The sequence below is a fragment of the Plecotus auritus genome (genome assembly GCF_963455305.1).
Source record: "Plecotus auritus genome assembly, chromosome: 12".
Classification (NCBI taxonomy): domain Eukaryota; kingdom Metazoa; phylum Chordata; class Mammalia; order Chiroptera; family Vespertilionidae; genus Plecotus; species Plecotus auritus.
Window position 1 is genome coordinate 34129401 of NC_137778.1, and position 25900 is coordinate 34155300.

Sequence of the window (25900 nt, forward strand, 5' to 3'; positions counted from 1 at the left end):
CTGTGGGATGCAGAGGAATGTGGGATGCAGAGGAATGCGTGTCCCCTGCAAGTGCTTGGCTCCGATGGCCTCTGACATCATGGTGAAAAGCTCTGAGGGAAGTTTCTCACATTGGTTGCAAATGACCACGTGGTACTTATTAAATGGCCACATCATCCGTTCGCTTGTGCATGGCACTGTCTAGAAAGAACAGGACAGGCAGAGCACATGCCCTCGGGTGTGTAAGCGGCCTCAGGATTCCTCAGTGGCCTCTAGCACTTTTGGTCAGGAGGGTAAATGATAAAGGTAATGTGATGAACAAACGAGAGAGAAGGGAAAACGAGTGTGCACACATTTGTACATGTGTAATGCTCTAGCTGCTTATAATTTAGGAAGGATTCTAGCCAACTTTATTTTAGGCATTTACTTCGTTCCTCTTGGGGAGAAAAAAAAAATCTCAACTGTGCTAGCCATATGAGGTTGGTTCTGGCTTCATCCAACAAGCTCCCATGAGAAGTAGTGGTCAGAAAAAAGCATTTCGTGTTTTCAAAGAATTTTACATCGGCTATGCCATTACAGAAAAATATAACTCAAGCACAGTGAGTGACACATTCTGGGTATAACTGAAAGTTCTTCTCAGGTGGCTATAAACACATGGTCTAGAACCCCTAGCGAATGAAACGTTTCATGTTACAGTTTAGGGCGGCCTGTAAGTAGAAAACAGGGCCAGAGAAGCACAGAAACAAAAGTCTAAACTTCCCAGAGACCAACAAATAGAAAACATTTAAAAAACAATGTTCCTTTAGATGCCCTTTTCCCAAAGCAGTGGGGCTGAAAGTGGGACCTCCCAACACCGAGGGGCATTACCTGTGAATCCTGGTGAGCAGACACAACTGTAACGATTAACTCCATCCATACAGACGCCGTGGACACACGGGTTACTTGCACAGTCATCAAAATTGATTTCACAATTAACACCTGCAACAATAAGAACAAAGGAAACATGCAATATTACCACCAAAATTTCAAGGATGTCCGCTTGGGACCCTAAGTGTTAACCCTTTGTACGCCACAAGGATCTATCGACGTAGAGATGGTTTCCGTTTTGGACGCGTGGCAGTTAACTGGTTAAGAAAGGTAGAGTATCCAGCCAGCCCTGGGGAAAGCAGCAATGCTGCGAGCGGGATCAGGAGGGCAAGGCGATCTCCTTCACGCACTGAGCCACTGTGTGCCTTGTTCACTGTGTTAGCATTTGCACTCATGGGCAGAAGCCATGGCGGCGGCACTACGGGCGCCTCAGGGGGAATCAGCAGCGGTGCCACGCTGCAGCGGTGGGCACTGTATCCATCACATCTGTGCACTCGCAGCAAAAACCAGAGAAAAAGACAGGCTCACTTAAGAATGACTTTGGTGAAGTCGGATGATTAACTTTATCCTTTTATTACATCTTTACCCTTGACTGTATATACGTCTGCTGTTCTGTGTTATGGCCTGGCAAGTACACCTGAGGCCGCTCTGTGACATGCCAACGTGCAGAGGTGCCCCCTAGGAAAAGCAGTTGTGTGATTATTTCAGTTTTGAATGGAAGCAGCTGCTTTTTTTCATGGAATCCCATTTTCATTGAAAGAACAACTGACAGACAAACCGGAGTTATTCACACCTAACTATTTAGTTCATATTAACGGCAAAGAGTAAACCTGTCATTTAAAAACAAAACAAAACAAAAACTGATAGTATTGTGTTCCCAAGATAAAATTTAAGCTTTCACATGAAAATCAGAATTTTGGAACCACCATAAGCTTTAAACTGACAGTCACTATTCTGGTTACAACCCAGGATAAACTTTAAAGAATCTGCTAACTTCCTCCTGGAGTCTGCTATCTTCCTGCTGGTCTATTCCCAGAACACACTGTAGAGTTTGGCTATGTTAGGAAAGTTTTAACTAAAGATATGGGTAACTAAACAGTAGAGATATACCAATCATTATTGTTAGCATTATTTGGTAAAAATACTCATATTTCATGATATAGTTAACATGAATTTAGTGATGCTTTTTTGGGTATCAAAGAATACCTTGGTAGTTTAAAAAGTCTAAAAAATAAAACCTGATAATAAGGATTATAAACTAAGAAATGAAACTTCCATGACAAAATGCCCTAATTTTGATTCACTTTGCATTAATATTTATTAACAATAATTACATAAAATTACTTGAACAGGCGACCCTACTAGAACCGCTAGGGTTGCAACCCACAGGTTGAGGACCGCTGCTATAGAGCCTAAGACCATCGGAAAACACAGATATTTACATTACGATTCATAACAGTAGCAAAATTACAGTTATGAAGTAGCAACGAAAATAATTTTATGGTTGGGGGTCACCACAACATGAGGAACTGTATTAAAGGGTCGCGGTATTAGGAAGGTTGAGAACCACTGGTCTACACCCTCATCCAGACCCCAGCCCGCCACCTAGGACCGCATTCTGAATGGGTCCTGGATTCTTACTCTAGAACTCCAGAGTCTATTCATAACGACTATTTGAATGGATCCTTTCCCCCAGGGCCCTACAGGCCGGGCCTTTCTCCGCCCATTACAAGATGCCTTCCTGTTGCCTGGGTGTCTCTGCTTTCAATGCTCCTGACGCCACAGGAACAAGGCTGGCAGCTTTCTGAGAGATTCTGGGCCATCCCTCTCTCTGCTGCCTGCACACCCCTCACAGCTACTTCCTGCCTTTCTCAGTGACAGCTCCTCGCACCTTGCCTTCGCTGTCCCCCCAGGGCACACACCTGATACATCCTGCCAGTGATAACCATCACAGAGAAAACAGAGTGCTGGGACCCCACCTCGCCCCAGGTTTCCAGGGTTTCCAGTGGGCTTGTGACCATGGGACCCACAGCGCGGCCTAGAACAGCCCCGCCATCCTACAGGCACCATCCAGTCGCTTGGAAATCTCCCTCTCAAATTTCTTTTCCTACTGCAATGTCTCATGTGTGGGGACCAGCCCGGAAGCAAACTGCTTTTGGAGGGTTTCACAAAGACCCATTCAGCCCTGCTGGGGAGTTATCTAAACGTGGGGAGGGGGAGGCATTTTCCACTGTGAGGCAGGGGATGTTTTTCATATGCTGAGCAACTCAAAAAGGACTCTGTTTTCAAACTTGGCATGTGCAGGGTCCTGGAAGAAGCCCAGGGCCCTTGACAAGTTTGAAGGAATGCGTTTGGAAAAAACAAAGTAAAATGAGGGCAGCTCTCCACCTCCCCCACCTTTGCCCTCACCTAGGCCATTGTCCTTAAAGGGAGAGGGAGTTCTCAATAAATCAGTGCGCTGTACTGGCAGGTCCCCTTCTGACGAAGCCACCCACTAGTTAATCTTCCACTGGTACGTTTGCCTTTGATCTAAGACACAGTGCTTCTCTGTCCATTAACCACAGTTGTGACCATAATGATTCCTCCAATAAGTAAAACAGAATCCAGTGAAACCTGTGAAATGCTGCTGCCTGAGCAAGTAATTCAACACCCCCAGCAAGGAGCAGCCTGCCCTCCCAGCCAGCACGAATGAACTGGAGTCAGGAAGCGAGGAGCCGGGATGAGGGATGGTGGCTCTGCATTCTAATTTCCAATGATGGGGAGCTGCAAAGTCGCTCCTCCCCCGCCCAATCCCCACAATTGCCCAGAGCCCACCAGAGACAAGTGGCAGAAGAAAGGTGTCCCATTAAAGATACTGGACTCTGAAATAGAGAGAACACGATTGGAAAGACAGGAGGGGTAGGGATGGAGAAAGGGGGTTGCGGGGTGGAGGCGGGGGGAAGCACAACTTTATTAGCCTGCAGTGGAGGTTATAGAAAAAGACAACAATAAAATCAAGCCACAAAAGCAAGAAGGTTTTCCATTTTAAAGAATAACTGCAGGTTTTTGAAGTGGTCTGCCTCTTTTAGGGAAACACATGCATAAAATCACCAGCTTTGAGAAACTATTGTCTCTCATTTCTTCCCTGGCTGGAGCCAGCTCCCTCGGAGATGTTTCTGGCTGTGGCTTTGGCTGAGCTTCTCAGGAAAAAGAGCTGTGTTTTAGGTATGTAAGCGTCTGCCCAGGAAGTCTGAGACATCTGTGTAAATCGTGTCTGAGAAGCAGTGAGCACTCGGTGGATGAAAAAGGGGCCACATGCTAACCTGACAAGCTCAGGGAAGGCCTGCATGGCGGTCTTGCAAACTCAAAGACCTAAAGTGACCACAAAGGAGGGTCTGAAATGAAAACTTGAACTAAAAGCAATAATGGTGGGTAGTTACATCCTAGGCCGGTAGCTTCCCTGACAAAGGTAAATCTTTACCTTAACTGAGCCTATTGCCTTTTTGCATTATGACAACGTATCGTTGGAATGTCAAAGTAATTTTCTTTTTTCCAGACCCCTTAAAGCACAGGCACCACTCTGCGGAGACTACAAATCCCCTCATTGTTATCGAGTTAATTGTTGACTAACTATCCTGCACCCACCTAAGTAACTGGTAAAAGAAGTGTGTGTCTATCATTTTACTTTTTATCCAATCCCAGAGCTTCCCCCCACCCCCGCTTTGCTTTCTCCCGCCTCCCAATCTATCACCAATAGATTCATGTAACCCAATTACATCTCCTCCTTTGACTGTAATGTATAAATCAAGGTGAAAAACTGCCGTTCTCTGAGCATTGTCCCAATCCGTTGAGATTCTGCATCCCGGCAATTGTTGACAGTGTGACTCAGATACACTCACAAAAATGCTTTACAGGTTTGCATGTTTTTTTTTTTTTTTACGTTAACAGCTCCAAAGGCAACAGGGAGGGAGTGGGCTTACCCGACGTGCCGGGCTGGCAGTTGCACTGGTAGCCGTTCACCAGGTCGATGCAGCGGCCCTCGTTCAGGCAGGGGCTGCTGTAACACTCGTCTATCTGGTCGCTGCAGATGGCGCCCATGTACCCCGGGTTGCAGATGCAGGTGTAGGAATCAATCCCATCCTGACACTGGCCGTGGTGGCAGGGATCGGGGTCACAGTTGTCGATGTTCTCCTCACACAACACACCAGTGAATCCTGGGAAGGAATGTGACCAAGGAGGTTTAAGAACCAAGGCAGATACTCCACACCTGAACATACATGGAGCCACATCCTGTCCCCTATACCCCCCATGCCTGAATTCATCCTGCGGGAATGAGTGCTTGACACTGACCATTGGCATTGATGGCCCAGAGAGCTGTGCTTAAAATAAAGTTCTTCAGATCAAATCTGCAGAATTCAAATACCTCTTTCCAAGCGAGCGAAGCTGCCCTGGCAGAGATGCTTCAACTGCATCTTCACTCCGTACTGGGCCTCAGTGGGGGAATAGCTCTCAATACCTTTCCTGTGTATATTTACCTCTATATTCCTTTCCTCCCAAACCCAATATACAGGGACTGTATTCATGGTTCCACGGAACTTATCTTCCCCATTTTTATTTTTATTTTTGAGGAAGGGAGAGGGATATAGAGATAGAAGCATCGATGAGAGAGAGACATCGATTGGCTGTCTACTGCACACCCCGTACTGGGGACTGAACCTGCAACCCGGGCATGTGCCTTGTAGGGGAATCAAACTGTGACCTCCTGGTTCATAGATCGATGCTCAACCACTGAGCCACATTGGCTGGGTTCCCAATTCTGACTTTACAACAGAACAGAAAACTTCTCTTTTTTCCTTTCACCTGCCCCCAGAGTACTATGCATATATAGTAAGTTTCCCATAAAGACTTGTTGAATAAAATGAATGAGCAAGTTACGGGCATTTAAATGAAACCGGGACAAATGGAAACTCCTTCACTTGACATTAAATCTCTTTTCGGAGGCTCCAGTAAGGCTCTCCTCCCGTCTCAGCATGACTCAGGGCGTTTCACCTCTCTCCCCCGAAGGTTACTCTCCATGAACATAACCTGCCAGAGGAGGACAGAACCCGGAACTCCTCCAACCAGAGACAACAGTTCATGAAGACAGAAGTGGGTACGGGGTCCTCTGACAGGGCCTAGTCTACGTAGGCTTAGTCAGTGGTGATGCTCCAATACTACGGAAACAGTAATCATTTCCATGACATTGTTTTTCTGTGATCAGAAAGAAATGCACATAATGTTTAAAACTGTTTAAGAACCCATTTTCTAAAATTAAGAAATTATCTTTAATCCTATTCCTAACTTCTTTCTCTCTTAAGCAGTGGGATAAAAAAGAAATCGGAAAATCCCCTTTTCTAATAACATCTACTCCATTTCTACAGTGTTGGTCTGGGCTGAAGCAAATGTGGAACAGGGGATGTTTGGCTTATTCAGATTGCTCCCAAATGGGAACTGTGGTCACAGACCAGACATGCAGAACATTTATAAGCGGATTCTTTTTCACGGTAATGGCAGAATTCAGGAGAGAGGACTCAGAGCTCTCACACCTGTCTGAGGACCACCTGACTCCCAGGGCATGTGGTCTTGTTTGCAAGAAGCCTCTACACTTGCACACAATGGCCCTTAGATTTCTGGGCCTTTGTTTAACCACTTCCCTCAAGAAACACAGCAACAAGCCTCCTGCTGAGGAGCCCCAGTGAAAAAGAGCTTTCAGCTGGAATGCTTCCCTTTCCCAGAGGAGTAAGGCCAGCCAGCTGGAAAGTCACCGCTGCCAAAATCTGTCCCAACAAGAGATGGACACCAAATGGCAATGTCCAGCCCAGGCCACTATTGTGGTGGAGAAGGAGGCAGGTGTCGGAGAAAGAAAATAGTGGAGAGAGAGCGGCAAAAACCAAGCTGGAAGACCTCTCTGAACGCAGAATAGTCCCTCCAGTGGCCGGCGCTGGTAGGGCAGCGGGACAAGGACAGCCTCCTGTTTGTTCAGGTGGGCCTGGGGGGAGGGGTGAAAAATGAGAAGAATCTCACCTGTGGCGCACTGGCATTCATAGCCGTTCGGGTGATCGATGCACTTGGCCCCGTTCAGACACGGAGTGCTGGAACAGTCATCAATATCAATCTGGCAAACCGGCCCGGTGAAGCCTGGGAAGGGCACAGGAGGACACAGGTCACAGGACTATCCCACGCCTGCCTTCACTATGACAGTGATGCCCGAGAAGTGTGGGCTGAGTTCCCTTATACCCGTGGTCGGCAAACTGTGGCTCGCGAGCCACATGCGGCTCTTTGGCCCCTTGAGTGTGGCTCTTCCACAAAATACCACGGCCTGGGCGAGCCTATTTTGAAGAAGTGGCGTTAGAAGACGTTTAAGTTTAAAAAATTTGGCTCTCCAAAGAAATTTCAATCGTTGTACTGTTGATATTTGGCTCTGCTGACTAATGAGTTTGCCGACCACTGCCTTATACCAAAGGGTCAGCAAAAGTGAAATTATTCTCTCCAGCAAGTGACCAGGACAACTGGGAGAAGCGCAGGGCACCAGAGGCACCGGTGTGTGTGTCTCCAGCTCTGTTTCTTCCCCACACTTTTCACTTCTAGTTAAAATAGGACTGAATGGTTACAGGGGAAGCACTCCAACAAGTGAGCTTAGCCTCAGAGGGACTGGGACTGAAAATGAGAGACACCACAGTGTGTGGCAGAAAACCTGGCGTGTCTTCAACAATAGCTCTGGGGAGGGAAAGAAGAGGCGGAGCATTCTTTGGAAAAACTGACTTATGTTTGGCTGTTTCTGGACCCAGAGGTGAAATGTCTAAAAATAATAATCTCACCAACGGGCTTCGAGACTCTACCCATGGGGGGAAAATACAATCCCGAAGAGCCTGAACCTAAGGCCTCTGTGAGGCATGAACTTTCTGAAATGTACACACAGACAGAGAGGTCACGGGCCTTTCAGAACAGACTTGGACTTGTGGCCACAGAGGATTTGGAGGACACACTAGTTGAGACAGACTCCCCGACTCTGTACACACATCTCCTTCCTGAAGTGCTCACTTTAATGACTTCCGCATGCACAGCCCACACACATTCTCTGCCTGCTCCCCGCTCCTCCCCTCCCCGGGGTCAGTCAGCTTTGTGCTTTCGCAGATAGCAGGGCAGGTGGTGGGCACTTACCAGGTGGACACAGACACTGGAAGCGATTGACTTTATCCACACACTGCCCATTGTTCACACAGGGGTTGCTCTGACATTCGTTTATCTCCAACTCACAATGCACACCTTTGAAACCTGAACAAAACGAACCACACAAGTGGCTTAGGAAGAGAGAAAGGAATATTCTAGCGAAGAAAGCACAAACTTACAAAGATGCCCACATCCTCTATGAGCCGAGACATTTCTGCAGAGGACCGGGGGACTATGCCGTGAGAGTGAGAGTCAGATCACACAGGGGCGTCCTCTGGGACGTCCGGGTCACTGTGATGAAGGGGATGAGGGAACCTCCGAGACCCTGGTCACACCTCGCGTGCCAACCAGGACTGGGCCACGTTCTCTGACCAGCCCAGGCTTTGCTTTCAGGGCAGCGCCAGGCCCGCGGGATCCCCACTGCTTGTTCCTAAAGACCAGCTGAGTCAGAGCTGCCGCTGCCCGCAGGGCGCAAGGCAAGGCCAGGAGGCTGCCAGGCTGGAGCACCAGTGCCGTGATGGGGCGGCAGCACGGCAGCCTCCCCTGTGAGCCGCACTGGCTGTGCTCTCTGCCGACTCAGAAACGGTCCCTGCAGAAGAGCTTCAGGGGACAACTCACGAATCATGGGACATCGCTGGGGAGGCATGGCAGGTTCCTACATAATTATGGGTAAAGTTAATTTCCCTAAGTGGAAAGGCATGGTATTTGTAACGCATAAGGGAATCAGGAAGGCTTGCTACTTATAGGATACTTATGGTAAGTACTTAATTAAAGAATCTTGGCATAAAAACACTCCTTTCTGAAATCTTCTCTTGCACGTATCTGAGTTTTGACATGATGGGTGTGTTTCCCTGGGCCTTCACAGCTCTAAGAAGTCTAGCACTGCCTCACTCTAAGGGCCCCTGGGCCGGGAGCCCCGTCACTACTGGGAAGGAGATGCTGACGGGCTCACGGAATGGCCACACGGTGCTGAGTGCTCCACCTCAGAGAAGCACTGTTCAGTGCCTCCACACTCGGATGGGCCCCAGTACCTGGCATGCACAGGCATGTGAAGCCCCCGATCTTATCCAGACAGGTGGCGTCGTTCTGGCAGGGGTCGGAATGGCACTCGTTGATGTCCATCTCACAGCGAGGCCCCGCGTAGCCCTTCAGACACTCGCAGTGGAAGGCGCCGTCTGTGTTCACACATTTCCCCGCGTGCTCACAAGGATTGCTATTGGCTGAAAGACACAAGCACCAGTTACCAGGATCACAGCACGACCGAGTTTCCACACGTGTGGACTACGGATGTGGCCTGCAAGCGCTAGGGCCAGGCATTTCAGTCTGATTCTCAATTTCCTATGTTCTTGTGAACAAATTAATTAATTAGACTAGGCAACCTCACTCTCGTGTGTCTCTGCTGCTCTTCTGCCCAAACTGTCTCTAAGGTCGGGCTTTATATTAAGAATCAAGTACAGACCACCTGTATATTTCAATTCCCAGAATAGAATATATGATTATGTTGAAAGGATGGTTGTAAACAGTGGGCAAGTAACAGGAGGTCTGGGGTAAAATGTGCTTCAGTGTCAATGCTTGCTGAGCTCGCAGACACGGGAGGAAGAGGAGAGGTTCGGGGAACTCACCCATGGTGCACTCATCCACGTCTTCGGTGCAGTCAGCCCCTTTGTAGCCTTGGGGGCAGGTGCAGATATACTGCCCGTTCAGGGGGTTGGTATCACACAGTGCCCCCTTGTGGCACGGATTGCTGATGCATGCATCATCCAGATGACACAAGAGTCCTGTCACAAGAACAAAGAGAAAATGACCCCAGTTGGGGAAGAGCTGTCTCTTTCATGGAGGAGGAAAGCCTTATACTGTCTCATCAAAATCCACTATGGAGACTGAGGAAACTTTCCTTTCGCCTGATCCTCCCTCAGGAACACGCTGAAAGTCAGGAGCTTCTGCAGACAACCCTGGTGTCCTCCCCCTCCCCCTCGGCTAGACGGCTCCTCAAGGGCCCTAAGTGAGATGGACAGACGACAGAGACAGGCAGAGGGCAATAACCTTCCTACAGCCCTCCGACTGAGCAGCAAAGACAGAGGATGCCCAGCTCAACAGTAATTTCAGAGAGACAATAAGTAATTTCTACCGTAGGCCCAAACTGCTGCATGCTTCTGTATTTTATTTGCTAACCTACTTGCTGCAAATCATGCTACCCGGTGATCACGGAGGCATCAGCATTTCACTAGCCTCAGAAGAAAAACAACAACAGTGCAACAGCATCAGCCTATGCTCGGGCAGCCTTTTAATAGTGTCAGCATTCCTGGCTCAAGTGCCCTCAGGACTGAGGAGATATTAGCTGGCCCCATGTTCTGCACGGTTCACGCGGGAACTGGATTTTCCACTCTGCAACTAGGTTAAGAACAGGTAGCTAAGGCTCCTTCTGCAAAGCTGGAGGTGGGGCTCCCAGGAAGGCACAGATGTGAGAGCATTTCAGAACTGCTGGGCCCCAAGTTCCCTCACCTAAGCTATCTTTCTCCACAACTTCCTCCCTTCATTGCTTTCTACTCCTAAAACCAGGGGCTGTGAAACTGAGGAGCTAGAGCACTGTTAACTCTGAAGTCAGTAAAAACCCACCCCGACAGCAATATTTCTATAGACGCTGGGAGCTGGAATGCACTTACATGCTGCTGTCCTGCCAACTCCTTCTGAGTAAGTGGGCTATTTCTTCTTAATATGAAGTCTCTACATCCATTAGTCATTTTTGCCTTAATTTCCGAGGTGCTTTTCAGCCTAAGGTCATAAGGAGGTCACAGATGCTCCCAAGGCAATAGTGACTAACTTTGATTTTTTTTTAGGACGAAAGACTGCGGTACATAGAGTTGAGAGGAGAGCCAAAAGCGATCAGGAAAAAGACTAACTCCATAGCACTTTGGCTACCGATTACACTTCCAGAACAATCTTAAGTGACATGTAGCTACCGATTGGTAATGAAAAGGACACAGCTACCGACATGAAAGAGAAGAAGGCAGAAATCCTGACTGCTCACGGCCCCTTCCCTAGTGTCCAGCTCTGTCATTCTGCTGGCCTCACCTGTCTTTCCCTCTGGGCACATGCACGAGAAGGAGGCCACGCGGTCAATGCAGGTGGAGCCCGGCGTGCAGGAGGCGAAGGCGCAGTCGTCGATGTTCTCACTGCAGTCGTCTCCACTCCAGCCATTGACGCACACGCAGCCGTAGCCTCCGTTGCGGTTGGTACAGGTGCCCCCGTTCTGACAGGCGTTGGGCTGCAGCAGGCACTCGTCCACATCCTCCGTGCAGAACTGTCCTTTGGGGGGAAAGTGCCTTTGATCAGGGCTCTTAGGTCTCAAAGAATTAGTACTGTACCAGCCCCCACACATTCTTCACCCTCATGTGACTTGCCTGAAATTAAGGCGAGCGGAACCCACAGCAGATCAGGTTCTCACATGCATTTTAAGGCCACCTTAAGCCATCCGAATTATATTTATTCTAGGGAAGTGACTTAAAGAAAAACATGGGAGTTGCTACCCCTAGGAACTCTGACAACATGAGAATTTAGCCAACCTATCAAAGAGAAGATAAATCTTTAGGATTCTGGACTCAGTTAAATCCCTGGGACTAGGAATATATAACTGAGAAGAGGGAGAAGAATCTAAGAGGTGAGTAAAGAAAAGAATAATGAGAAGAAACGTAAAAGTCAAAATGTTCTGGCAATTGTTCTGTATTTTGACGGTCAATGTCAATAACTGTGCAATATGATTCCGTACAATAGTACTGCAAGATGCTGTTACCACTGAGGGAGACTTGGTAGAGCATATTAATACTTAGAGCTGCATGTGAAATTACAATGATCTCCAAATAAGAAGTTTAACTTAAAGCGAAGGTAAAGGCAAGCAAAGGCAGAGAGAGCAGATGAAGGACAATAAAAGCCTTGGGAAAATATGGGTGTGAGAAACAAAGCCAAGATGGTGAGACTGAAGCAAACTGTGCTCAGCCTGAGGCACCCAAGCTTCAAGGGTGCAGATTTGTGGAATACGACAGAAAGTCGACCCAATATAACAGAAGATGGAAATGGGACCAGGATGCTCTGCCTGAAAAAGAGCAAATGGGAGGACGCTAACCATGAGACCATTTGTGGACGTAGTGCAGGTCACTACAACAGCAACCAACAGGGACAATGGCAAAGGCTCGCGGGACCCATGACAAGGAACAAGAGTATGTCTTCATCTTACAAGCCAGGAATTTGTGACTAACAAGCAGTTCAGTGCCAGGCCAGCTGAACTGTATAACAAGTCTTATTGGAGGTCTTTTAATACCAGTTTAGAGAGCTATCAAAGGAAACTAATATTCAGGTCATTTGAATTCTCTAAAACACAACACAAGTAGCTGAAATGAAAAAATCCTGATGATGTCCTTAATTCTTCCCTTGTAAAAGAACTCAATGAATAATTCAAAAAGGTATTCTGATGAAGAGGCCTCTTAATGAAAAAGCACATGACGCTTAGACTCAGAAAATGCCAAGGCTAGCCCTAGTCTTCAGAATACCTAATTCAATTGGCTCAAGTATTTTCAGGAAGCCTGCCATGTGCCCAGCTATGAAGCCATCACTGCTAGCAGAAGCTAGGTGTGTCAGATCTAACCTAACTGATCACCGATTCTTTACTTCCATTATGACACCATTCTTCACACTCATTATTGCACGCATTATTACAAAGCCAACATCACTCTATTTCACTTATTTAATTGCACACCTGTCTCCTATCACTTGGCTGCAAGCAACCTCTCAGTTCAGGAGTGTTTTTGTGTGTGTATTTCCAGCTAAGGTCCCACTGCCTGGGATGGCAGGATGGGAGTGTGGGCATCTCTGGAACTCTGTGCTCAGCACTCCCCTTCCATGCTTCTCTCCTCAGCCCCTTCATCTATATAATTCTTGAAGGAGCCACCAAGTCTTTACATGATCATGCCCTCCTGGGCATAACTGGCTGGTATAGGATGGGTATCTGATACGAGTTACCTATTGCTGTGTCTCTTTCCAAACTTTTGAACTAGGGACCCTTTGCCACATGGACCAAAAGGATGAAGTGGCCAGTCTACAAGAAAAGGAGAGGGGCGAATTAGAAGTGCACAGAAGTGCATTCCAGTCAATGGTTCTGGTTGTTCCTGAAGCCCAACTGCTCCGAACCCATTCAGGGGCACAACTCTTCTGAGAGATGTCCCTTGCAATGGGTTTCCCTAATTTCAGATAAGGATCTGTCAGTTGCAACCCATAGTACTAGCTAATACAGAGTGAGTGAGTTGCATGAGGTGTGTGAGTAAGTTGTGTGAGTGAGTGAGATGTGTGAGTGAGTGAGGTATGTGAGTGAGTTGCATGAGGTGTGTGAGTAAACTGTGTGAGTGAGATACGTGAGATGTGTGAGTGAGTTGCATGAGTAAGGTGTGTGAGTGAGTTGCATGAATGAGTGAGGTGTGTGAAATGCATGAGTGAGTTGCATGAGCGAGTGAGTTGCGTGAGCGAGTGAGTTGTGTGAGTGCATGCATTGGCAATGACTTCCCCCACAGCAGATGATGCCATTTATTACAGAAAGCTTTGCTACCTTCCTGCACTGGCAGACATGCTGCCTCAGATACAGACAGATGTGTAAGTAGGATACAGGTGGGATTTAGAAATAAATACATGACTGAGAAGTAGGTTAAGAGTTACTTTAATCTGGAAATTACTGAGAATCTTGTCTCTTACACTTATGCTAACTTAAATATCTATGCTACCCTAAAACCAAATGACTTGCTAAATGTGAGCAATTTGGTATTGTAACAATTATGGGTGTGTATTTTTTTTGCTAAGATTGTAGTTTCTCTATCTTGAAAAGGGACATATATTCATAAATTGTTTTTATTTTATAAGTACTAACAAAATGGAAGAAAGCCACATTTTGGTTTTTATGATTATAGCAAATGTGCTAGATAATATAACATCCTTTTTCATCCATGTGCTTCAAAATTTATTTTACAAAGGAGATTGACCTCTGGCCACTCAGCTGCGATATACTCTCAAGTTACAAACTGTTTGTCCTTCTGAAACTGCCACATTAAATCCAATATCTCTAAAATGAAGGCTTTAATCTTCAAAAAAATGTGAGCAATTTGGATATTATTTTTCTTTTTGACTAGCTTTGTGATAATTCTGAGTATAAGACACTGTGTTTAAAAATATCTCATGTATTCCTTATGCATTACAATTCCCAGACACTTAAATATTGTAATAAGACAGACGAGATAAATAAACAGTGCCTGGAATGCAAGTTTGGCACTCTTGGGAGAGGAAACCAAAAGTCATTGATTGCCCATTAGGAAGCAGGCACTGAGCTTGAGCTAAATCAGGCTCAGAGAGGTATAGTAACTTGCCTAGTGTGAAGTTTTCTGCACTCAAAGAGAGCTGGGATTTGAACTAGAGCTACCTGACTCTAAAATTCCTAACAAAGACTTGAGATGTGAATCTCACTTACCAAACCAACTCTGCGTGTCTTGGGTTCCCAAGCACACCGAGGGGAGAGGATGGGGGTGAGGATTCCAATCATGACCCACACAATCTGATTACTGAAAAAACTTAGGGGTGCACATGTCTATCCAAATAGCAAATGTACTTTTGGGTATAGCTCACTATTTTTTTAATTAGATTGATTTTTGAAGGCTAAATACCATCTCTGAACACCTTAGGACTATCTGTTTGTCAGATATGGTTCATTAGAAAAATCAAATCTAGAGCCAAGAGCACACTGGTGTATTAGAATTTTCTATAGAATGGATCATTTTTCTCTAAGTTTCAGGCTCATTTCTCCAGAACAACATCCCTTCCCAAGCTCTTTTCTGCCAGAATTTTTTTCTTCTCTCCTCCTAGTTCTGATTCTAGCAACCAGTTTTTAATTCAGAAGGTAGAAAATAGTAACCCATGAGGCCACTACAGTTGCTTGTCCAAAAGTTCCCAATGGGACATCTACTAAGACACTGCTTCCTTCATGTCACCACCCTCTTGGCACAGGAGGAAACCAATGCAGAAGCCTACAAATAAGAAATAAGGCTCAGAAAGGTCAGGTAACCTTCCCAAGGTCATAAAACAGTAATGAGAGCACTGCCACTCAAAGCCAGAACAGTTTGACTCTAAATCAAACTGTTTTAGTTTGACTGTTTTCCAGGAGATCATGGTTTGATTACCACAGCTCAGTTACGTATCCAGCCCTGGATTTGACCAACAAGATCTAGGACCTGATCCTCCGGTCCTAGAGCACTCTGAGAGGGCATAGAAGCATGAGACAATTAAAGAACACACTTGTTAGAAATGAATACAGGCAGAAGGTCACTAAATATTGAAGCAGGAAAATTTCGTGGTGATTATCTGGCGGGATTGGGTGCATTTAGGTTATTCATCTTGGACTGAAAAGAGATGCTCACTGAGGGTGGTAAGGTTAGGTCTTGAAGACATCAACATGACTCAAGTGTATTCTTTGGCTTGGGTTTAAAAGGAGAAAGGTTGGCCAGGCCGGTGTGGCTCAGTGGTTGAACGTCAACCCATGAACCAGGAGATCATGGTTTGATTCTCGGTCAAGGCACATGCCTGGGTTGTGGGCTCGATACCCAGTAGGGGACATGCAGGAGGCAGCCAATCATTCCTTTCCCTTCCTCTCTCTAAAATCAATTTTTTTAAAAAGCACATATTTAAAAGGAGAAAGGTAAGCCTGGCCAGTTGGTTGGAGCACCGTCCCATATACCGAAAGGCCGTAGGTTCATCCCCGGTCGGGGCACATACAGAAGGCAACCTATTGATGTTCTTGTTCTCTCTCCCTCCCTCCCCCTTCTTCTCTCTAAAATCAATGGGCATATCCTGAGATGAGGTTTAAAAAATAAAATAAATGGAGGAAGTCTGGAGCTCGTTGGAAGCTTTGAATTCGACTAGGAATTCTAAATTTGATGCAACAAGCAAAGGGAGTTATCATGGGTTCATGGGTGGGGGAAGACAGGATCAAAATTGCCTTTGAAGATTAGTCTGCCCATAGAACATAGGAGGCACTAAAAGCGAACAACTTTCTGTTAATAGGGAGAGAAGGAGAGAGCACCAAGTTATGAGCGACCTAGCACATAAATGCCTCTGGTGAAGCGGGAGAGCTGGGTCGTTGCCATGCCTGTCCACGCTACTAAGCCTTCAATCCAACAAGTCTCAGCCCGTGGCATCATCGGTCTCAGCACACACACTTTGCTGGTGAACTCCAAAATATGTTGTAGAAAGCTCATTGAGGCAAGTGTTTGAGGGCACCAGAGACACACATCCCCCGCCCCCCGCAGCCCACTTAGTAATTTCACCTGCCAGATATTGCAGCTATGGCCATTTAATACCGGGACTAAAACCCTCCCCATTTTCTGTGTGTAAAAGAAAAAGAAATCACTTGTTTTTAGAAAGTGCCATTTCTGGACTAACCACCATGAGCCTGGACTAACTTGGTATGAGATGTCACACTATCAAATCCTTTGCTGACACCTTAAACGCTTAGAGCCTCCTGTGGCTACTGATAATTTTCTGGCTGACCGTTTGCCTCATAAACATATCTCAAATACATATCTTCCCTTCACATATTTCACTCTGGCCATGATGCCTTACTGTCGGTTCCTTAAACATTATCTTCTTTCCTACCCCAGACCCTCTGCATTTCCTGTTCTCTCCACCTCACATATTCTTCCCCCTCTTACTTATGTGGCTAGTTACTTCTCATCCTTTGATCTCCCGTCACTTAGGTAGATTGCCAAATTCACATCCACAAGGGCAGGGACTGTGTCTGCCATGCACCTCAGTGTACGTGTCACGCACTGTACCAGACACTTGGTGTCAGTGGAGAAGTAGACCTCAGACCTAATCTAACATGCTCATTTTTACAGATGAGGAAATTAGGACCAGAGAGGTAAAGTGACTTGTCCACATCTGTACAGCTAATTGGAAGAACAATTAGACAAAATAAAAAATGGAAATTGTTAAGCGCTGATGGTAGATCAAGTTAGTCTTCAAAACGGGGAAGGAGATGCTGAGCTGACTGTGGAGGGACAGGGCAGGAGTGAAAAACAGGGAAGAGCAAAACGCCTCTGCAGTGCTACTAAGGAGATGACACTATTACGTCACCATTAGAAACATACGCCTGCTGTGCTGGTTTTACAGGAGTAGGGTAGCTTTCATGCCGATCTTGTCTTACTGCCCCATCTTATTGTCTGGAAACCACAGGGTACATTGTGGGTCCAACTGTGGCAGTAAATATAAGAGGACTGTACTGAAATGGAAACCATGGCCTGGACCACACCAGCATCGAGCTCTAGCCTAGGGGGCCGCGTGAGCTGTAATGCACTGGGATACAAATAGCTTGTTGTGGCTCTCAAGACACCACAAACAAACCATCCATCTGACCTGGAGTCACAAGTGACTGGGAAGTACGAGGAGGAGGGGGCGTGATCACTGAGCCTTAGCACTTTGGGAAGAAGCCCCCTCCCTTCCTAGTCATCTCTCAACTGTGAAGTGTGTGGGAAAAACTTTTATCACATCAATGGCCCTGCTAAGGGTCAACTCTCATTGCAACAACAATCACCACATGAGAACATATAAAAAAAGAGCTGGGCTGGCCCTTGCCCTGACCCTGCTACCTCCTCTCTTCCGTGGTTAAATTAAGAGAATTCAGTCTCCAGTACACCCTGCAACCAGCAGTCGCCAAGCTCATCTTTCCATTTCAGAGCAGAACATTCTTACAACCTCTGTCCTGCGAGACCTTCTCCTCTAAACACAGTTTTCCATTCCGAAGCTGAAGTGAAAGAATAGACGAGGAGTTGCCCATTCTGCTGCCTGTTGGCACTAAAGCTGGTTGAAGCATTTTATGAAAACACTGGAGTCCATGGGGTCTGCCTAATGAGAGAATGTGTGTGTGCACAAAGCACTGGTGTGTACACAAGACCTGGGTATGCAGTGGTTAAGGGGTGAGTGTAGGGGTGAGGGATACACGTATGGATAAATGGAAGCTACTCAGTGAATGTTGCCACCATTTCTAGATGCCATGACCTTTTCTCAGACTCCTCAAAAGCCTCGTTTCCCTGCATCCTGATCAATAAATTTTCGAAAGAGTCACTCAGAATGATATCAACATGTACAGTGGATTGTGCATTTTGCCTGTGAAATGCATTGATGACTTCCATTCTACTTAGGATGAAATTCTAAATCCTGTCCAGGTTTTCTGCCTACCTCTCCAGTCTCTCCCTTTGAAACGCCACTGGCTCTTCCATTCTGGTTTCCACACCCCCCTCATTTGTTTATATCTTCTTCTATTTATTCTTTTTTTTTTTAAAAAATATATATATATATTTTATTGATTTTTTACAGAGAGAGGAAGGAAGAGGGATAGAGAGTTAGAAATATCAATGAGAGAGAAACATCCATCAGCTGCCTCCTGCACACCTCCTACTGGGGATGTGTCCCCAACCAAGGTACATGCCCTTGACCGGAATAGAACCTGGGACTCTTGAGTCCGCAGGCCGACGCTCTATCCACTGAGCCAAACAGGTCAGGGCTCTATTTATTATTTTTAAAATATTTTATTTTATTGATTTCAGAGAGAGAAAGGGAGAGGGAGAAACTTCGATGAGAGAGAAACATTAATTGGCTGCCCCTGGCACGCCCCCTCTGGGAATCAAGCTTGCAACCCGGGCATATGCCCTGTCTAGAAATTGAACCAGCAACCTCCTGGTGTTTGGAACGACGTCCAACCAATTGAGCCACACTGGCCGGGCCTCGATTTTTTTTTTTTTTTCAATGTCCTATAGTCTTCCGAGTATAGGTCTTTTACCACCTTGGTTTATTCTTAGGTCTTATTTTTGTTGTTGTTGTCGCAATGGTAAATGGGATTGTTTTTTTTAGTTTCTCTTTCTAAGAGTTTATTGTTGGTATATAAAAATGCCATCAATTTCTGAATGTTAATTTTGTATCCTGTTAATTGCTAAATTTATTGATTAAATCTAGCAGTTTTTTGGGTGGAGTCTTTAGGGTTTTCTATGTATAATATCATGTTATCTGTGAATAATGCCAGTCAGCTCTCTTTGATAGTGGTCCTCCTCTTCCAATTGCTTCCATCTGCTTGAAGGTAAGTAGGCAAAGAATCCATGTTTTCTTAATTCCCTAAAGCTGCTACTGACTTCAACCAGTAAACATTCATTCATTAAGCCATTTCTAGGTACAAGATACTGTTAAGCTCTTAACTGATTGTCAAATGTAATCCTCTCATACAATGACTCCAGTTTTATGATGTAGTACAGGCCTGGTCCACACTGGGAAAGACACTAAAGTATCTCAGAGAGATAAGGAGAGAGATCCCAAAAGAACCCAATCACAGCCCTAAATTTGGAGGGATAAGGGCGGGTCAGAAACAAATGGAAAGGTAATGCCCCAACTGGTTCATTCATTCACTTATTCAATAAAGATTCAATAAAGATGTATATACTATGTGCCAGGCCTGACCTATACATACTGGGGCTATAATGGTGAATAAAACAGTTATGGCTTCTATCCTGCAGAACTTATAGACAAATACAGGTTTTACAACCAAACCATTATACAGAGGGCAATAACAGCTCTAATCAGTGCGTGCTGCCTTGGGAGCACAGAGTAGGACAATGGAGAAGAACTAAATTCTCCAGTCCAGTTGAGGATAATATGTTTCATTGGCAAACTACAATTATGGGACTAATGGCATCTCATATCAAGGCAGTGTATTTTTTTTTTATAATTCGTTTTCCTACAGACTATCCCTCCAAGCCACCTAAGTTTGCATGAACAACAAGATTTTATCATCCAAACATTAACAGTAACGGCAGCATTGGGCTCCATATTCTAAGATCATGATGGTCTCCTGTTTTAACTATTTCTAAAGTTCTTTTATCCATTTGTTTACTGCTATGTAATTCAAACCCGGATGACTCCCTAGTGCCAGAGATTGCACGAGTCTTAAAACAGAGATAAGCACAACAGAGTATCTTGGGAACAGACTCAGAAACATGCCATCTAATGCAACCTACGTCAGGATAAGCTGCATTATAGGTAATAAACTCTAAATTACTGAGACACTCACACACACAGAGAGACTTCATATGTCAGCCAGGTGGTGGAAGAGTGTGTATGTGTGTGAGAGTGTGTGTGGGAAGGGGATGAAGTGGAGCGTATTTTAGGCTTAAGGAAGTGTATGTGCATACGTTTGAATAGGAGAGAGAACATGGCTCATTTGAGGTAATGAAAAACCCCCTGTGAGATTCAATTACAAGGCATGCATCAGGAAAATATGGCTGCAGAGGGAGTTATATGCAGAGCCTTGGAACTCGATCCAGAAGCAAGGAGGACCCACCAAAGTGTTTTAAGCAAAGAAACCACACGATCCGTTTGTGTTCAGGAAGCCCACTCTGCTGCTGTGGGGAGAATGGACTGAACTCCATCTCACCCTTGCAGGTCAATAGCAATTTAAAACACTGGGGGGTTCCAGGGCTCCCGTGGCCACTCTAGCAACAAGAAAGTCAGTAATCCGGGGCAAATTGCAGATGCAGCAGCACCAAAGAGCATCCAGGCTCAAACCGTGGATGACAAGCAGCGGATGCTGTGCCAATGCTGGACGTTCTCAGAGCTGAGCCCTGGCACAGAGAAGAAAATGGTGCCAAGCTTCGGTCCCCCTGCCAGAAGGATCATGCTCTGGCTCTCTCCTTCCACCCCCCGCCCTCCATGGGCTGCTGGGCTGTTATACCAGTTTATGTAAAGACCCCCTCACTTCCCTGGTAGGTAAAACTAACTGCAGCAGGGATTCCAAAGAGAATCAACCTACTCTGTTTATGGGCAAGCAGTTACCATGAGCAGAATGAGTAAAATGGAAAAAACAACACCTATTAAAACATTCTGAAATATGAAAGATGCTGAACATACCACTTAAGATGTACAAGAAGAGCATACTTGTGAACAATATTCACTTCCAGAAACTAAAGCATTTTAGAAAGAACTGGTTCTGTAATCTCAAGAAATTTAAACACATGAAGGTCTAAAAAGAAATGAAAAATAATATAGGACATTGGACTCTGATGAGAGAAAGGCAGAAATAGAGAGGAACTAGATTCAATGAGTTTAAATATTATAATAATATAAAATGCAGTTCAAGTAAAAATCAGAATTGGGAGCTACAAAGGACAGAACTAATAATGAAGAAAAAAATCAGTGTTGTGAAGGAAAAGCTTAAAAAATTCTCATAAAGCGCTAAGGAAAAAACAGCAAATTATAATAGTGACGGAGAAGATTTCGGCCATGGGGAAGAATGAAGACCCAATGTAAAGATAATAGGTGTTCCTGAAAACACAAAAAAAAAAAGAAAAAAAAAGACACCATTTTCTGAGGTAAGATCAGACTTAAGTCTGCAGCTCCAAAGGGCTCAAAAAGTACTGGGATAAAACACCTATAACCAATACTGGTTGAAGATTTGATTTGAGAGAGAGGAGAGGCAGAGCCTGAGACTGACATGTCTGACATGGGACTTACCTCTAATACTCACAATAAGAAGCAAAGGAACAATGTCTAGAAACTTGATAAGATTAATTTGTGGCCCAATAATTCAATATCTAGGCAAGATGTTATTTGTATAAGAAGGCAACTGAAATCCAAAAACCCAAGAGCTCTGAAGATATGCCAACATTTAACTTTTCTGGAGCAAAAAATACTCAAAGATGTACTCATTTAACTGAAAAGAATAAATAACTCAGGAATGAAAAGGTTGTGATATAAATGTACTGGTAGTTAACACAAAGCAAATCACACATAGAATTAAGTCTAAAACATTATAAACTGCATTATAAAACAGTATAAATATCAAGAATAACTTTTAAAGAATATGTATAAGATTTTAAAATTCAGTACTAATAATACTATATATGAATTTTTAAATGCCAGATCATAGAAACAAAATCTGGAGAGTAAAGAGACAATATTCCTCATCTTGCAGAAAAAGCAATTGGTATACAGTTTCATTTTGACACTGAAAAATAGAGAAGTGGATTCAAATCCAAGTTTTTCTAAACATGTATACCTTTAGAAATAAAAAGAACACCTCACCTCTCTCTGTTGTCCTCATGGACCATTTCCACTTCCTTAAATGGCTTAAGCATATGGCTTTATGTTCTTCTCACTCATTCCTCTCCCATCTCCCATGAAATCAATATCTGGGTTGGAGACTAATAACTAATAACATTAGCCAAGAGTTCTTACTTTTCTCAACAGACCTCCACATCTACTCCATATCACGAACATACTCACATTCTGGATCTCATGTGACATTCATTGTTCCCATTCCAAGATCTCAAACTTGGTACATTCTCTGACTATAACTTCCACCTCTCTTCTTTCCCATTCCCAACAACCATTTCACCTAATTTATCCCCCACTAAAACTTGTAAAAGTAAGCCCCTCCTAAATAACCCAGTTCATTAACCAACCCCTTCTAGCCGTCCTAACTCTTAGTCTAGCCAAGGTTCTATCACATGAATGAAGCTTCTGTCCTCTATAACTCCGGCCCTGCAGCTTCCTTTCTCCCCTTTCGAGCTGTACAAAATCTTAAGTGACTATGCCCACTCCTCCCTTTCCTTCTTCCTCAACAACCACTTTTCTTTTTAACCCATTGCAATCTGGTCTCTTTCTCTCCTTTATAGTGAAACCACATTTTGAAAGATTTCCAATGACTTCAAAAATTCTGATTAACTGCATAATTATCATTCTTATTTGAGTCCCTGGTTGTCACTCATTCAATAACCACCATTTGTTAAAAATGGACCTGGGAATGCCAGTTCCCAGCCCTCCAGAGGCTGAGAGTCTACAAGGGGAAGCAAGCATATAAACCAGGAAGAGGAGTGAAATACGACAGGTGCCACAACAGAGGCATGCAGAGTCGAGTTGAGGGCACAATCTTACAATGCACCCCTGACTCAGTGATGCTATAATGGCGAGCTTCTTCCCAACTCCCACATCCCCTTTTTCTCATCTTCTTTCTTTGAATCCCTTTTCTCACCCATTTTCTTTAATGCAGACATTTCTCACAATTCAGGTCCCAACCCTCTGTTCTTCTCACTCCACACACTTTCCCTTACAGACTTGATACATTCCCAAGGCAACCAAAAACCAGACTCGAAATTTAAATCCCTAGCCCCCACTTCTGCTCTGACCTCCTGGGTCTTACTGCTGAATGCTTTTCACTTGGAAAACTCACCTCAAACTCACCATCATCTCTAGCCCATTTCTCTGTCAATAGTACCCACATTTTCCTATTACTCAGATTCAAAATAGAAGTTAACTCTTCTCAATCTACCCTCTCATTCGATGGAGAACTTAGATGGTTCCCAATTCCTGTCCATCTTTCTTTCAAAGTCACATCTATTCGTACTTTCTAACTCACACTGTGGTTATGTAGACTTATTTCTTTCTAGGCACTTAACCCTTCTTTAAAGATAGAAAATGATATCTTTCTTCATGTCTCTTACGGCATCCAGCATAGTATATTTGACTACAATAGTTATTCAATAAATATCTATTACTGAAGCTACCTTATGACCATTCAGTGGGGCCTTTAAAAGCCATGAAGTGAAACTGAGCCTTGCCTGGAATATTGCCAAAGCCAGACACTGCATCACGGACAAGGGCAGAAAAATCCCTCTTGGTCGCCACTCCTGCATTTAGTGGGGGCTATACTAACCCCCTACCCCTGTCCCCACCAACACAACCACTGATCAGCTCTGGGGTGAGGGTGCTTCAGGCCAGCACTCTGCCCAACTGACAGTGAACTGAAATTGGGGTAGGGAAGCAGAATTCCAGAAAACAGGCTTATTGTCAAGACCTCGCAACCGAGTTGACAGCAGAGAAACTGAAATGCGAGCTGCATTTTCCCGTTCCCCATACAGAATGCGAAGGAGAAAACTTCTATAGGCCCAGATGTAATTAAATCATTTCTACTCTCAACCAAAAAGAGCAGAAAAGTGGCTGTGAGGGAAGTCTCCTCAGAGCATAGCTGGTCACCCACCAGAGGCCGGACTGGAATGGGAACATTCAGTTCAAAATCAAAATACCACCATGAAAAGACTCCACTTCCAGCCAGAAGGAGCTCACGCAGCACCTCTGGCGGTATGTTCCTAGCTGACTCATGCCAAAAAATTTTACTGAAATTGGAGCAACCAACAGCAAAGGGAGTCTGAGCCCACTTTCAGGCTCATCATGTTATAAAGGAGCTGAGAGACGATGTGGTCGGTTTTATTAGACTCACGTCCCACCTAACTTCCATTGTTCACTTCTGCTCAGTGTCCCAGAGCACTATTCCAAGCCCAAGTTGAAATTACATTTCTGGGTTAATAACAAGCACAGGAAAATAAATCACGTCTGCCCTAGGAGTGAACCCAAAACCAAAAGCTGCCAGAGAGGAATTTGTGAGTGCAGTTTAGAGGCAACTTTAATTCTGAAGGAAATGAACCTTTAAAAAGAAAATCCAAATAACAATCCACGCAGACAAAACATTAATCTGCACTGCCTTAGTTAATTTGGGGGCCTTTCATAACTTTTGTTTTCTTAGGTGGCTATCTGCCGGAGCAGAACTTCTCTCATAAGATGGCAGATGGCTTGGGGCCAAATACAGTAACCGTAAAAACACATGTGCTCGGGCTCCGTCCGATCCTCGGGGGTACTTCCATTTCGTAAAGGGAACCAACTCCCCGACAATCTACCAATAAAAAACAAAATCATTTGTCCAGTTCCATTTCTTTCTCCTGCCTGCGTTTTAGCTTGTCCGGAAGGGTGGTAGCTTTTGAAGGCATAAACGGATACTAGCCTAGAGAGTTACAGCAAGTAAAAAGGTTCTGTGATGGGCTAGAAATCAGTCCTGCACACCACTGCTGTGGGAACCACACCAGAGCATGGCCACCAAGCTTTTTTCCAGTGAGGCCAACACCAGCCCCCCTCTACCTACCAGGATCAAAGAGGATACACCTACACGGTAGTAGCAATGGTAACACCAAAGGACATCTTTGTCGCTAAAGTAGTGTGGTCCAATAGAAATGTCTCAGAGACAAAGATGTAATTTTTTACAACATATTTTTATTGATTTCAGAGAGGAAGGGAGAGGGAGAGAGAGTTAGAAACATCAATGATGAGAGAATCATCGATTGGCTGCCTCCTGCAGTCCCCCACTGGGGATCGAGCCCGCAACCGGGCATGTGCCCCTGATCAGAATCGAACCCAGGACCCTTCAGTCCGCAGGCCAATGCTCTATCCACTGAGCAAAACTGGCTAGGACCACAGATGTAATTTTAAATTTTCTGGTGGCACTTGAAAAGGGCAAAAGAAACTGGTAAAATTAACTTTAATGTTATATTTTATCTAACTCTATGTATCTAAAACATCATTTTAGCATCTAATCAATATTTAAAACATTATTAATGAGACATTTTACTTTTTTAAAAAAAAATCAGGTATTGTTCAGTTGTGGCATAATAGGTGTGTCTAGTGGCTACCATATCGAACAGCAGAATTCAGAATGTTTTACAAGATAATTGTTTGCTGAGTATAAACTCAAAAAGCTTTTTATTGCACCATTCATTCACCCAATACCCCAATAAAGTAACTAAGAGATATTAGTTCCATAGCTGACAAATAAAGACGTCAAAAAAAGGGCCGGGAGTGGGGGGAAGAAGCTGACACATTTACCTGAAATCAAACCATAAACAGACTTGGAAAAATTCTGGTCATGTGAAGCCTGAAATTTGCTCTAGAAGACCAAGCCTTCCATGTTTGTGCA

General features: G+C 44.8%; 1 protein-coding gene across 1 annotated transcript in view; it reads right to left on the minus strand.

Annotated features, from left to right (window-relative positions):
• The window catches only part of NOTCH2 (notch receptor 2), a 132758-nt gene that overhangs the window by 34376 nt on the left and 72482 nt on the right, over positions 1-25900 (minus strand). The window contains exons 6-12 of the mRNA XM_080649198.1: positions 11107-11340; positions 9657-9812; positions 9066-9254; positions 8026-8139; positions 6889-7002; positions 4806-5039; positions 847-957 (exon numbers count right to left, since the gene is read on the minus strand). Of these exons, the coding sequence (XP_080505324.1) occupies positions 847-957; positions 4806-5039; positions 6889-7002; positions 8026-8139; positions 9066-9254; positions 9657-9812; positions 11107-11340 (1152 nt within the window). The remainder of the gene's footprint in view (positions 1-846; positions 958-4805; positions 5040-6888; positions 7003-8025; positions 8140-9065; positions 9255-9656; positions 9813-11106; positions 11341-25900) is intronic.